The sequence below is a fragment of the Portunus trituberculatus genome, chromosome 49, assembly GCF_017591435.1.
Source record: "Portunus trituberculatus isolate SZX2019 chromosome 49, ASM1759143v1, whole genome shotgun sequence".
Lineage (NCBI taxonomy): Eukaryota > Metazoa > Arthropoda > Malacostraca > Decapoda > Portunidae > Portunus > Portunus trituberculatus.
Genome location: NC_059303.1, coordinates 10575762 through 10590359, shown reverse-complemented (window position 1 = coordinate 10590359; position 14598 = coordinate 10575762). Strand labels below are relative to the sequence as shown.

Below are 14598 nucleotides of genomic sequence, written 5' to 3'. Positions count from 1 at the left end.
GTTATGAAAATTATAGCTTTATTTAAGATGCTTTATGTGTGTCACTAATAGCATGACATCAGTTTTTCAAACATATGCTTTGTTCCTAGTTACAAGTAACTTCATATTAATCTCATAATAATCAAACGAAGTGCGGATGCACTGTTGTTTGTTTCGCATTTAAATGTTAACCCCTAAAGACCTTCATATTACCAATGTGTGTTCATAGGGTGGCTTTCCCAAGCATCTTAACCCGAGCCATGATTACTTGCATTCAATCCACAGCTCGGAACTCGTGCCCGTGGACATCCGGTAAGTAGACCTCGCAACGCTGATTGTCACTTTGCATGTAGCAAGTTCCCGGGTCGGCTGAGACTCAGGTGAGTGGAAAGGTTGTTTTCTACAAGCCATTGCGACTTATGTCTGACATGTCAGATATTCGTGATGGAGTGGATTATGTTTTAAGTATCTCAGTCTGGACTGTAGTAGCTCTTAACACTGGGTGACTGTGATCCGCGGGCGCTGGTCAACTTTGCTGCCTTGGTAAATGGTTTTCACATTTTTTTGGTACATATACGTGAATATCTTCACTTTTATTGTGCTCTGGGCCACATAAACTAGCGTTCACCTGTATCTTCACCAAATCTATCAAAAAAAGCTTCAGTGAAGAAAGAATCGCCACGTTGGTATTCTTTTTCAACTCCACCTTTCCAGTTCGATAGTTGGGTTTTATCTTCATTTGCTTCATTGAATATCACAGGATAGTTTGTATGTTGTTTTGCATGTTATATGAATGAATTTTTGTAACTACCATATATTTATTATGATTATTGGTATAACTTTAGGTGATTACTTTTTTTTCGAAGTGGAATTCAACTACATACAACATCCTTACATAACGTTTGACTGTCTGATGCCTCCTTCAACATGTAAAATAAGTACTGAATATACAGGACGTTTTATTATAAATCACGGCTTGAACTGAAAAGGTCTGCAAGGGGGAGGAGCGTGGGGGGTGAGGTATAGCGACGACTACATTATTGGTGAGTGGCAAGAGAGGGGAGGAGGGGGATGTGGGAGACGAAGAGTGTCTGCAAGAGAAATGAAGGGAGGGGGAGTGGATGGACCCGGTGTACGAGATACGAGCAAAAGGCAAGAGGCAAGGGCTGCGTGACAAGGTGGAAGAGGGCGATGAGATGAAAAAGGGAGGACCAGGATGGAGGTGGACCGTGTGATGGAGAGAATGGTGTGGAGCTGTGAAGGTGAATGGGTTAGGAGAGCTGCTGTTATCGGCTCGGATGCAGGCAAGTGCTGAAGCTAAAGACAGTTGATAAAAGAAGTGAAAAGTGCAAAGTGAGGGGATGTGCTTTGCCAACACAACATTGCAGTATTGGTGGAACGCTATCAGGTTGCAACAGCGAACATGCATTAAGGTAAATCAGTTCCTTATTCCATTATGAGCTACACTTCACACTAACATCCTCACATATTACGTGGACAGCCAATCTCAGTCTTACTCGAATCCTAAACCCATTACACCTACCTAGTTTCCACTAAAGTGATACTAAACCTATTCAAAAAACTTTCCCACTAACACCCAACACCTACGCTGAAAGTCATGCACTTATCCATCACTTACAACCACCACAAGGCACACGCAAACACCATCACCAATTCTAAAGTTTTTTTTTTTTTTTTATTCTGGTTGTACTCCATTTGTGTTATATATATTCTCTCTCTCTCTCTCTCTCTCTCTCTCTCTCTCTCTCTCTCTCTCTCTCTCTCTCTCTCTGTGTGTAAATTTCTTTTATAATCGGTATATCTTTATTAGTTTTGAATAACTAAATTGAGTTATTTATTGCTGCCTGATTATCACCACTACTTTCATTAAGTGATTAGATATTGCATTATTGTGATACATTATTCAACGGAATATTTTCCATTCAGTCGCACCTAAAATTATGATATTAATCACTAGATACATGTTCAGGTTGTTATGTGACTACACTATCTTTTTGATGTTGCCATATCCTTGTCCTTCATAATACTTTTAAACTTAGATATCTTAGTGAGAGTGTTCCTGATTGCAGGGTTAAACTATATTGAAATATGTCTTTTATTTTACACAAGTTCACTACCTTTACTGATGTCATCGTGTAAGTAATTGATGTTAATTTTAGATTCGTTCTCCTTATTTTGTGAGGCTACACCTTCATGAAGTGTTTACAGTAAGTCTGATTTCAATGATAGTCAGAAGTGAAAAACGGAAAATTCATTCTCACTGAAGTATGGAATGAAGGCTTTGTCCTGGAGGCAGCCACGTGAGGGCGTCCGTCGAGCAAAGATCCTGCCATTGTCAACTGTTCGCCCGACTCACCTGCCACGTCGCCCATCCCTCACATTCTCACCACCACTTTCGCCACCTCTTACTTACACACTGACATCATCGCTACCCAAAAGGTTAAACTATATATATATATATATATATATATATATATATATATATATATATATATATATATATATATATATATATATATATATATATATATATATATATATATATATATATATATATATATATATATATATATATATATATATATATATATATATATATATATATATATATCAAACTTGGTGTATCTAATCCCATTAATCGCCATAGTAAACTTTAAGTGTCCAGAAACGACAGTAAACAATGAAACACACCACGATTGCAATAAGCTTTATATCAAACCTAATGCAAGGCGATGCCTCATCATCGTCACTAGGGTTGTCACCACACGCACTACGGAAGGCATAACTAAATCACATTGTGATATACGAGCTGCTTTCCTCAAGTCGTCCTCGCGGGGTCGTCCTCGCACCCCGCGAGGACCAGTTTTCATTATTAATTATAGAACAAAGATAAATACGAAAAAGGTGTCACGTCCGCCATTATAATCCAACGTAAATGTGTGCTTGATGATATAGTGGGATATGAATTAGAGGTGCTTTATGAGCGGATAATCAGACAGAGTAATAGCTTATAACGAACGCTGCGGATGGTACAGTAGCTAAGCGAGTCGTCAAGGAATGCAGTCCAACGTGGCCACCTGTGACCAATGGGAAGTGTATTGTCACCTTTCCTCTTTTTACACACAGGAAAAGCAGAACAAGTACCAAAGGTAGGAGTCATAATAAGTAACAAATTAAATTACTGAAAGATCCGCACTCGTCAGGTTGAAATAAATAAGTATTTTTGTAAATGTAGCTTTCTTGATAAATAAAATCAAACTATAAAATTTGTCACTTGATATACAATTTACCTAAACAATTCCTTTTTCTGAAACGAAGTAACAGTTGTTTGAATTTTGGTCCAGTATTTTTTTAGAGGGGGTATTTATTGTATTTTTATGTACTTTTTTTCATGACCTTCAACAACTACATCCTCTTCAATGCCAAATATTTCAGTGACTCCACAACAGTTTTACAACAATGTTACAACAATTTTTTCACAATTCCTTACATTTTCGACTGTTACTTCAGGACCTATCCATTTTGTTAGAGTTTTATATATTTTTTTTCTTCGCTTTTTCGAAACTTGACACCTCCCCAACACCACGTTTTTCTTTTCAACTTCCCAAGAAGCCTTCATTCAGAGTGCGGAACTTCGGAAATGCTAAAAATGGTAAACTTCAGACTACCTGGCACAAAACCCTCGGGAACTTTCTTGCCTTCATTGCCCTAAACCTGATAGCCATTTCCCTTTCCGACTCCCCCTTCTTCCTTTCCCCTTCCTTTTCTTGTGGCCCTTTCACCCTTTTTTTCCTTTCCTTCAGACATATAGTGCTTATTTTTTGCCTTTCCTTCCTGCCGTCTGCGTACCAGCAAAATATATATGTTTTTTTTATATTCTTCACAAGAGAAGACAGAAAGGCAGGGAGAGAAAAATAGGTAGCGAGAGAATCCTTTCATTAAAGATCTTTTTTTGGTGCAGTATGACCTTTATTTTACTTTCTCTCTCTCTCTCTCTCTCTCTCTCTCTCTCTCTCTCTCTCTCTCTCTCTCTCTCTCTCTCTCTCTCTCTCTCTCTCTCCTTTACCTTCCTCGCGTGCTCAAATATCTCTCATTATACGCTTTTCTTCATGGGTTCATGTTCATGTTTAGGCAGAAGAAAGACGGAAAGACAGGAAGATTGATAACATTTTAAACAAGATGAGATATTTAGCCCTAAGAAGTCACATCAGTGCAGCAGCTTATGCCTAGACAAAATAAGGAATATTTGCGTCAAACGAGACTTTTTCATACGGAAAGATTATTGGTGAAAATGAAATAGTGGCACATGAAAAGGAAAAAGAAAAATATATAATCAATTATTTCAATTATTTTTCATTTATTTGTATATATGTTATTACCATTATTGTGATTATTTGTTATTGATATCATTGTTATATATTTTTTTGTGAGTTGATTAGTAGTTTTTTTTTCATCACTACTCTATTTAGTCTTTCTAAGACGCACGCATTTATTCTGAACATATAATTAAGTGAGGCAGCATCCTAAAGATTTCTTTATAGAATTTTTTTGTCAATTTTAGTTTCACAAAGAATACTCAATTCGTCAATGAAATTGGTACTATATTTTTTAAATCAAATAAAAGTGCACACACACACACACACACACACACACACACACACACACACACACACACACACACACACACACACACACACACACACACACACACACACACACACACACACACACACACACACACACACACACACACACACACACACACACACATGTACACGCACACACGTCTGTACACACACACACACACACACACACACACACACACACACACACACACACACACACACACACACACACACACACACACACATAATAAGTGTGTGCCTGGTCTCAGGCCTATCCAAAGATCGGAAATAATGAGCTCTGAGCTTCTTCCGTAGGGTAACGTCTGGCTGTCTCGTCAAAGACTGCAGCAGATCAAACAGTGAAACAGTGAAACACACATTTATATATATATATATATATATATATATATATATATATATATATATATATATATATATATATATATATATATATATATATATATATATATATATATATATATATATATATATATATATATATATATATATATATATATATATATATATATATATATATATATATATATATATATATATATATATATGCTGGTTATGTGAGTTATTGACTTACTCCCATAAGGCAAAATACTAGTTTCAACTTTTGCCTCACATATTCACGATTTTAATTAAGTTAATGAGAGTTGAAAGACGAAGAAATCTGTTAATAAAAATTCCAGACTTATTTCACCTTCCTCGGATAAACTGTACATGTCTATATATTTTTAAGCGAAACTCGAAATAGAAGCTTTCATAAAGTAGTTAGGGACTGTTGAATATTGTCGGTGTAAAAGATGATAACTTCATTCAGCTTGTGATAAAGTTCAGCTAATGAAGTGTGCATTTATTCATATGAGTATATTAGATTTTCATATTAATTACTTGTGTATTCTGCTTTAATGAATCGTAAATAGTACTTAACTGTCTTTTGAGTTGAGTGTTGATGCTTCATGTATGTACTTTGTATCACTGATTATTTTCCAATTGTTATCAACAATATACAATGAAGATATAGTAGGTCACTTGTGACGTGAATTAATTTATTTATTCATTTTTTTTAATTAAATAAAAATCCATTTTGTACTTCATCGGACGAACGCTGACTGCGGCCGTGTTACCTCGCCCTTCCACCTGAACGGTGTTGGCTGCTCTGCACCGCCCACCGAGACGAAAGTTAGTATATAATTTCATTGATGCCTACAAGTATTTATCAGGCGACTTGTATTCACGGGCACCGAGGAGGCTTGATGAACGGTGCGCTTTCTCGCCCCTGTCTCGCCGCCGCAGTCGGACTCCTAACTAGTGGAGCAAGTGCCGCGGCCGGCCTTATATTGGTAGCGGGGATACCTGCTTTTAACCGAAGAGAATTAATACACTGCGGAATACATAAGCAAGAAAAAAAAATTGCAATCGAGCATTCCCAACGTGCACTGCTCATGTCCTTGGCCTTATAGTTTACGGCAAGGGGGAGCAGGGAACAGGGTTGTGTGCTGACCGGCAGGGGTCCAGTGGCGCGGCCGGCCAGGTGTCGCGCTCTGAAGCAACAAGTGTGCTACACAGACTCACGGTTAGATGCTTTCCGTCCCTCGCGTTGCTTCTCCGTTAGCACACACACACACCGAGGGGTCAGGAGCCCCACACTTTTCCTTTTTCTATATATCATAAGCACCACACACCTTACAAAATATACTTAAATGCCTTGCAACGCTCTTCTATATGCGCGGTGATTGCTAGGGGCACGGCGAACGATTGTAGCCGAGAAGCCAAACAGCGCTAACCTCCGACGCACACCGGGGAGCTGTGTGTACCTGTCTGTTGCTTCTTGCTTTATTAGTGGCAACCAGAGAAACTTGACAACATGTTCGGCCTAGGTGGTGGTCAGGTGTGGAGCCAGTGGTTTAGAGTGGTCACCGCGGGGAGGGTCATGCTTCTTATGGAGATCTTGTTTGCTTGTAGACATACCCAAGCGGGGCAAGTGTACGTTACATTAGCTTTTACGGAATGTTTGCTTTCGCTGAGCATGGGATCCTCCGTTGCCTCTTGCTTGCTTCTATGTAGTCTTCTGTCTTTGAAGGAGCGAAAGAAAAGGATGAAATGATACTTGTTCTTTTTTGAATTACTAGCATTGGTTCTCAAAAGTACCTCAGGATTTGCATAAATATTTTTCGTTTTATTAAATACTTGTATGCATGAAGAGCTTCTTGGGTTTCAATTGTCCACATGTAGAGAAGGCTGATATGGATAATCAGATTCATTTGTCACACTTAGAATGTGTTAATTTTTTTGCAGTGATGTTTTAGGTTGTATAATTTATACACGCTATGTAGTATAGTCTAGATAGAGTTCAAGAGTTTACTGATGGAGTTATTTACGTTTTTTTATTGCCAATGCTTTATTATTATGGTACATAGTTGGTATATGTAGCAAGGACATTTATTACCATTGACCTTTTGCATTTTAAACATTTATCAGTTTAAAAAAGCGATCTGAAACGTAGCCACCCACTTCCAACAGCACATTGGCACTCTCTAACACTTCCTCTCCTGCCAATTCCCTTGTTGCCAAAAATTTATGTTTCAAGATAATCCAAACACATTCTTATATTTTTTTTCTTTTTAGCTGAAGGCTGTTGATATTAAACAAGATCACATATTTATTTATATATTTATTTGCTTTCGTTTTTTATTGTATATCAAGCGAATAGTATATTGTTTGACTTCCATTACAAATTTATATTATATTTATATTTATTCATGGATAGATAATCCTTCATTTTGAGTTGCTATTTTAGTAATAACAATTTCATTCTCATCATACGTTTTCGGCCTAAGTGATTAAGTTAATAAACTAGAATAAAGATGAGGTTAAGATTATGTGATAAGTAAGTCCTTATCTTGAATGATAAATTTTATCAATCAGAAACTAAGTGTCTTTTAGAGGACAACTTGTATTGCGCTGTCTAATTTTAGGAGTCACGAAATATTTGACTTGTCTTCACAGATCTAATAATGCTACTCTACAACTGTTCTTATCGATATTTAAAGGATTACTGCATGATTTTATAGATTTAGGGCTGCGTTGCAAAGCTTTTACGTAATCTTAGTAAAGAAAAAAATAAATAGACATTATATATAGTGAAAAAAATATAAAGAATATGGATTCTTAAAACAACGAAAACCTTAACGTAAACAACATGGCAAATATCACCGCTTCTTTTCCTTCGCCATCGGTTCCATTTTCTGTCTCTTAATATTCAGCCTTACCCTCCATAGGCCATTATTTCGCCTCCTGTCCCCACCTTCTTCCCCACCATTAACCTCCACCGCCTTTCTGTTAGTGCCTTGGGCTACACCCCCGCCCATACACAAGAAGCATTACCCACCCATCACTACCACTCCTGAAGAGGGTGTATGGCCGTGGCCATTCTATGAAGTCATTACTGATTCTTCTGGGAAAAACGACATTGGTAACTCAGTTTTAGATGGGTTATCTCTTTTTCTTGTACAGAGGAGGGGAGGGAGGAAAGGAAGAGGGGAGAGGTGGGGGGGTAGGTAAAAGAAGGAAGAGGGTGATGGCCAGGCTGGGAAGGCACTTTGTGATTGGTTGGGCTTACTCTCCACCCATTTTTCTTTCCTTACCGTCTTTAGCCTAACCTCCCCCACAACCCTCGCCTTCCCGCCCCTCCCCATGACAGCTGCCTTCTTGGGGTAGGTCCTCAATGAGTAAGGAACCACAGTTGATCTTGGGTACCTCTAATTGAGTTGTCCCTCGTTACGGGTTTTCTTTGTGACGGTCACATGTTTTTTTTTTTCTTTTTTTATTCATTATAATCATAATATCTTGTAGTCTGAAGTAATATTTCAATCATAGAATGATCGTGTAATGGAAATTAAATAATGTGATTTCAAAATCACATTATTTAAAGGTATGTACTCATACCTTATATTCATACTTGAACAATAGATAAGAGATGATAGGAAGTGGACGACAAACTTGAAAGAGGGAATAAATGTAGTAAACAAAGAGATGATTTATAAACTTGATATAGCTTACGCACATCTGTATCTTACGAAATGTTCGAGCTAATGGAGAGTGTGTGATGAGGGGGATGTGGCGGGGGCGGCGTGGCAGGGATACGTGCTCCCCTCACAGCGCCCTAAGCAGTCCTGGTTAACCGATCTTTCAATTAACGTGGTAGCCTTAGTTATAATAATGACTATAATTACTTGGTTGCAAACAACTCCTGATTGTAATGATTTTCGTACCCTTCCCCTCGCTAATGCTATACTAACAAAGTTACGCTATGTCGGTTTGCATGTCTGCTGAGAGGTAAACTGTTCGCCTTAGTGTTTCGTGTGTTCAGGACATGTACGACATCAAAAGCTTGCTTTTGCGTTTTGTCATCCGCCCTCGAAAGAGAGGAAAAATTCAGAATTTCCATCCTTGCTTAAAAAGTTTGCTGAAGTAGGAAATAAAAATGAAAGATATCGTCAGAACGTCTAGTTAATGTATTAGAACGTACATACATACAAACCAAAACTTTTCCCTCTTCTTTTCTTCGCAGTATGGGGAAAATTGCAAAATGCCGTTCTAGAATGAACTGTCAGGCATGTGACATCTATCTTCTGTATTTATAGTGGGCGAGGAATGCCTTGTGGGGTGGGTTGATAGACGTGGGGCGTGCTCTCCACAAGGGAAAACGTGTTCGGAAGGGGAAACAGTCTCCTCTTCTTGGGCCATAAGAGTGGTAGGAATGGAATACAAGGAATACAACAATAAACGGCAAAGGAGAGAAGCATGACGGATCAGTATTCAGTATACAGGATTCCATTACTTTTTAAGGCATCCAGATTTCATGAGTAAGAAAGATCGCACGTGTAGGTGACAATTGTCTCTAGTAGTTTCTTTTAACACTGTAGTGGCAGTTGATAGTAATGACTGCAGGTGGTGGTGGGGGCACTCTCAGCACAAGTGTTGGTAAAGGTGATGCCTCGTGTTTTCTGCGATATCGATTACTAAATTACTTAAATGAATCAATATGATGACAAACGGTACATCAATCATGCCAATAATATGCAATAAAAAATTGCAGGTGATATTTTTATCAGTCTTACTGGTCGACTTAGGAGTTACAAAGAGGGAAACTTTTTTTTGTGTTGGAAAAAAAAAAAAGTAAAGCAATTGTTTGCCTGTAGCGTACATTGCTGTCAATGAACGTAATTTCTCCTTGGACGCTTAATTGCTGCTTGAGTCGTTGTCACGTAACCATTGAAGCTTAAACGTAATTATGTTGTTATCAGAAGCAAATTGCTCCGTTCTTCTAGTATGAGTAATTTCTTTAAGAGAGGTTTATATAATATTTTTAATTAGACTTGAAGGCTTGTGTCTCAATTACAGTAATTTCTGCTATGTCTCTGCTGCCACAGTTTGTTTAGGGAGAGTCGTGTATATCTGGGAACCGCTGATGGATGTTCTCTTTCACATATATATATATATATATATATATATATATATATATATATATATATATATATATATATATATATATATATATATATATATATATATTAGGGTTGACCCAAGGGCACAGAAAAAATGTCGAACGTAAACATGGCACTATGTATGTATGTATCCAATCATGAATACGAACTCATACTAAACACTCTCTCTCTCTCTCTCTCTCTCTCTCTCTCTCTCTCTCTCTCTCTCTCTCTCTCTCTCTCTCTCTCTCTCTCTCTCTCTCTCTCTCTCTCTCTCTCTCTCTCACACACACACACACACACACACACACACACACACACACACACACACACACACACACACACACACACACACACACACACACATGAACCACGTCCCCAATGAGGCGATCAGTGCCGCCCTGGTCTCCTCGGCTACCCTGGGGAGCACGTGGGGATGTCCTGAGAGGCGGCAGCGGCCGGGCCCCCGCGGTGCACGGCCTGACGCCACCAAGATGTAGCACCAACGCAGGAGAAGGATTTAATGCCTTCGTTTGGGAGACGTTAGTGGTTGGTATAGACTGAGGTCTCGCTATATCTCAGTATTGCTTGAAATATAAATTACGAATGGAATGGGATTATTAATAAGGATTTATGTATCATACTCGCAGATATGACGGTGGCAATTCAGTAATTAGACTTTAATATAATGATAGCGTCCGACTTTGATATATATTGTGGTTTTTAAAATAATAACTTGGGGCAAGTCGTGACGGTATAGCAAGAGTAGAGCCACAGAGGAGAGCTGGGAATTGCGCTAATTTGGGACATGAGTGTAAAGTGTAGGCATTATTAAGGTCATTGCTGGAATAATCTGCCGAAGTTGTATGTATATGACTAATAATTCCATTACTGACGTTGTGCAGTACTTGAGCAGGAATAAAATGGCGGAGCAGGGTAGGGAGGAAAGTTCCAATGAACTTTGTTCACCCCTTCACTGTGACAACTGGCTTCCTTCATTATCCTTTTCCAGAGGCGTAATGTATTTTCTGTAAATTTACATGGCCATGTGTGTTGGTCTTTAGAAACAGGAAACCGCACTTCCAGCCCAAGGGTATCGTCCGGCCGCCTCCGAGGACCGCCTACAGCGAGACCCTGAAACAAAGCACCCACGGGTTAGAAAGGACATATTTACACCCAAAAAAGAGGAAAAGAAAAGCAAGGGTTAAGTAAATAAATAAATAAATAAGTAAATAAATAAATGTATTAGTAGTTTAAACAAAGTTATTGTTAGATTTCTTCACTTAAGTTCATTGATTACAAATTAAATTGACATGCAACGCGAACTGGCCAAGGACTGTTATCGTATTTGATTTATGATATTATTGCAATCATCTCGAAAAATATTAGGCCATATTTCAGGGGATAAAAAACATGGATTCGGTAGGACTTTCGAGAAGCTGCCATCTCACTGCTATTTATTGCTTTGAAACTAAATGTGGTCACTCACTCTTGTCTGGCTTTTGACTGATTGCGTGGTTTCCGCTGAGATCTGTCAAGGGAAGCGCAGGTGTGGAGCAGGGGGCTTAAGGAGTACCTCTTGCAATCTTATGTGAGAAAAACAGTTGGTGAGGATATTCTTTCCCCTATCAACACCGTGCAACAAGGAGACGGCGGCGATGGCGTTCGAGGAAGTCTGGCCTGTAATGATTCTGAGAAGTGTGGGAAAGTTTGCTTTATATCTGGAAACCCTGTTTGAAAATAATATATAGACCGTTGTTGACTACACCGATATATTCAAATATTTACGAAAATATTGAGAGGACCTGTCAGATGGATTGATAAATTGACGTGGAACACAGATAGGGGGAGAGGGAGGGAAGAAAGATAAGAGAGAGAGAGAGAGAGAGAGAGAGAGAGAGAGAGAGAGAGAGAGAGAGAGAGAGAGAGAGAGAGAGAGAGAGAGAGAGAGAGAGAGAGAGAGAGAGAGAGAGAGAGATGGGGGGGGAGCCATCGAACACTGTCAGGACCAGCAGCCGCCCCCCTCGACACATTCTCGTAACTGTCACACACGGAGGTCCAGCTATATTCATTGACCCCCATTTAACAAAGCGCTTTAAACACGGGACACGGTGAAGCTGCATGGGAGGCAGGCCAACCCCGGGGGTGAGAGAGAGAGAGAGAGAGAGAGAGAGAGAGAGAGAGAGAGAGAGAAAGTGTCACCCCTCCTAGAGTGTCAACAAGGCAAACAGTCAGATACACGTGTAAAAGGCACGATTATATACTTCATCACCCCCTTCCCAGAGTAGTCTTAGTTATGTGTGTTGGATGCTTCATTGGGTATTAGTTGTGGTGCGTTGGCTTAGCTTTGGTTAGGTGGAAAGTATCGAGTCTCAAAATGAAGAAAAAGAAATGTGATGCAAATCGTGATAACTTCGATGATTTTCATTTTGTGACTTAATAATGCTCCCGCAAAAGCAAGGATGGAATTCAAAGCGTCTGACAACAGATTGAAAGAGGCAGCCACTTTTGTCATGCGAAATTTTCGTTGTAATGGGAGGACTATGAACTGAGATTGTAGCACTATATTTATCACGTTTCTTTGTAAAACCTAACCATGACAGAGCGTGACGTCTGCATTTGTCACAGAAAAGGAAACACTTGATAAAGGTTACTGATGAAAATATATTATAAGATCTTTATTGTTTTGGGTGGAAAAGAGAATGACTGTGGTTGATGAATGTCCGCTGAAGCTTTTTTGAAGATTGAAGGTACTACATACATGACTGGAAAGAAATGTAAAAAACACATTTTTCTCATTCTCATAAAGAAAATGAATAGTCTACTAGGAGCCAGATATAATTTTTTTTGCCATTGTAGGAGAGGAGAGCGTTTGTCTGCTAGCCGATTGGTCGTTAGCGATGTAGTCATTAGTACGCTGGTTGGCTAGACGCCGAAATCGTATTTTTCATTGGCTGCTCATTTGGCGCCACAGTGCTGTAGCTCTTGGCAGCCAATCACAATTCGTATTTCTCTCGGCGTGGTAGCTGCAGTATAAAGAATTGGCTCGCATTCTTCTTTCAAGGTTGTTGATAAGATGACGAAGGGACTATTATCTTGATTTAAGAAGATAATTGGCGGGAGTCGTTGGCCACATATTCCTAGGGACTGCGTATGGTGTGGCACACTAATTAACGCCCTTGGGGGAAGCTAAGTGAGTGATTAGGTCATTGTAATTGGGTGGTTATCAGCCGAGGAACCCTCGCTACGTCAATAAACAAGGTTGTCCGAGAGAGGGTCTCCGGGCCTTATAGTTCAGTTTCACTGGTTTTGTTTAGCATTTTTTTTAAGTCATCAAAACGAAGAAACGTTAGTGTATTTTAGAAGAAAATGAGAAAAATATGCACATTGCATGTCCTAAAGTAGCGATTAACGGGACGAGGAACGATATGAAACAAAGCAGAAATAATGAAAACAACAAAGGAAGGCATATAAAAAAAATGAAGGCCTTGGAGGAGGCTTGCTGGCTGGGCGGGCTACGGACAAAGAAAGCAAAGGAACAGTCGTAACTCAGAAGTGACTATAATTTTGCGTCAGATGGCGACGGTGATGCGAGGTGATCGCAGCATGTTTACGACCTCAACCATAACCTCTCATGCCCTTAATTTTACCGAAGAGGCACAGCATACGGGAGGCGCCCAGAGAGAGAGAGAGAGAGAGAGAGAGAGAGAGAGAGAGAGAGAGAGAGAGAGAGAGAGAATAGTAAAACAAAGAGAAAAAAACATGAGAAGCACAAACGAGAATGGTGAATGGTAATCTGCAGAGCGGATGAATTTGTTATGACGGAAGAGACGAAAAGTTAGGAGAGTGTCGGCCAAAGAGTACATGCAGTAAATGGATTATCTCAAACACACTTGTAATGAGGATGGAAGGAAGACATAAACTAAAAAAGGAAAGGTGTAATAACTTAAGGAAGCACTATAGTAAAATATTTACTGAGTAAGTGTTAGCGAGACGAAGCAGATCTGCTTAGGAAATTTGATATAGGAATACAGATTACATGATATGAGGTAAAGAAAATTTAGTGATGCAGCTCAATGCCGATAATTGAATTTAAACGTAAAGAAGAAACTAAGGCATAATTTGGAAAGGTTAGACAGGGAACAGGTTTAATAATGTCGGTAAAGGAGAAGAACGAAGAAAGGGGTGGACCTACTGGACGAGGAAAGGAATAGCATGGAAGAGATTACCATGAATTATCTCTTAGAACACTGGCAAGCGGCGGGACGAGACTTTCTCATTGGTATGTAGTTGTGTGGTGCCCGAGGAGGACGAGAAGAACTGTTGGCTGCGTTAATAGAGACATACCACCTGCACGGTTGCGGTAAGCCATACACGCCTCCCTCCTCTGTTAGGTTCTTGGCCAGTTTTACTTACACAGCTCTCTCCCAGTCCCTGGTCACCATATAATGTCTTTTTTATGCAAGAGATGAAAC

At 39.3% G+C, this 14598-nt stretch overlaps 1 protein-coding gene across 15 annotated transcripts in view; it reads left to right on the top strand.

The window, feature by feature from the left end:
* LOC123499346 (homeotic protein ultrabithorax-like) overlaps positions 1–14598 on the top strand; it is an 817282-nt gene that overhangs the window by 424619 nt on the left and 378065 nt on the right. For 13 of the 15 annotated variants that reach the window (XR_006672955.1, XM_045247227.1, XM_045247229.1 and 10 more), the window contains one exon: positions 265–291. The exons of the other annotated variants lie outside the window; for them this stretch is intronic. Coding sequence is in view for 12 of the 13 variants with exons in the window: in XM_045247227.1 (XP_045103162.1) it covers positions 265–291 (27 nt within the window). In the remaining variant the exon portion in view is untranslated. The remainder of the gene's footprint in view (positions 1–264; positions 292–14598) is intronic. 15 annotated transcript variants of the gene reach the window in all.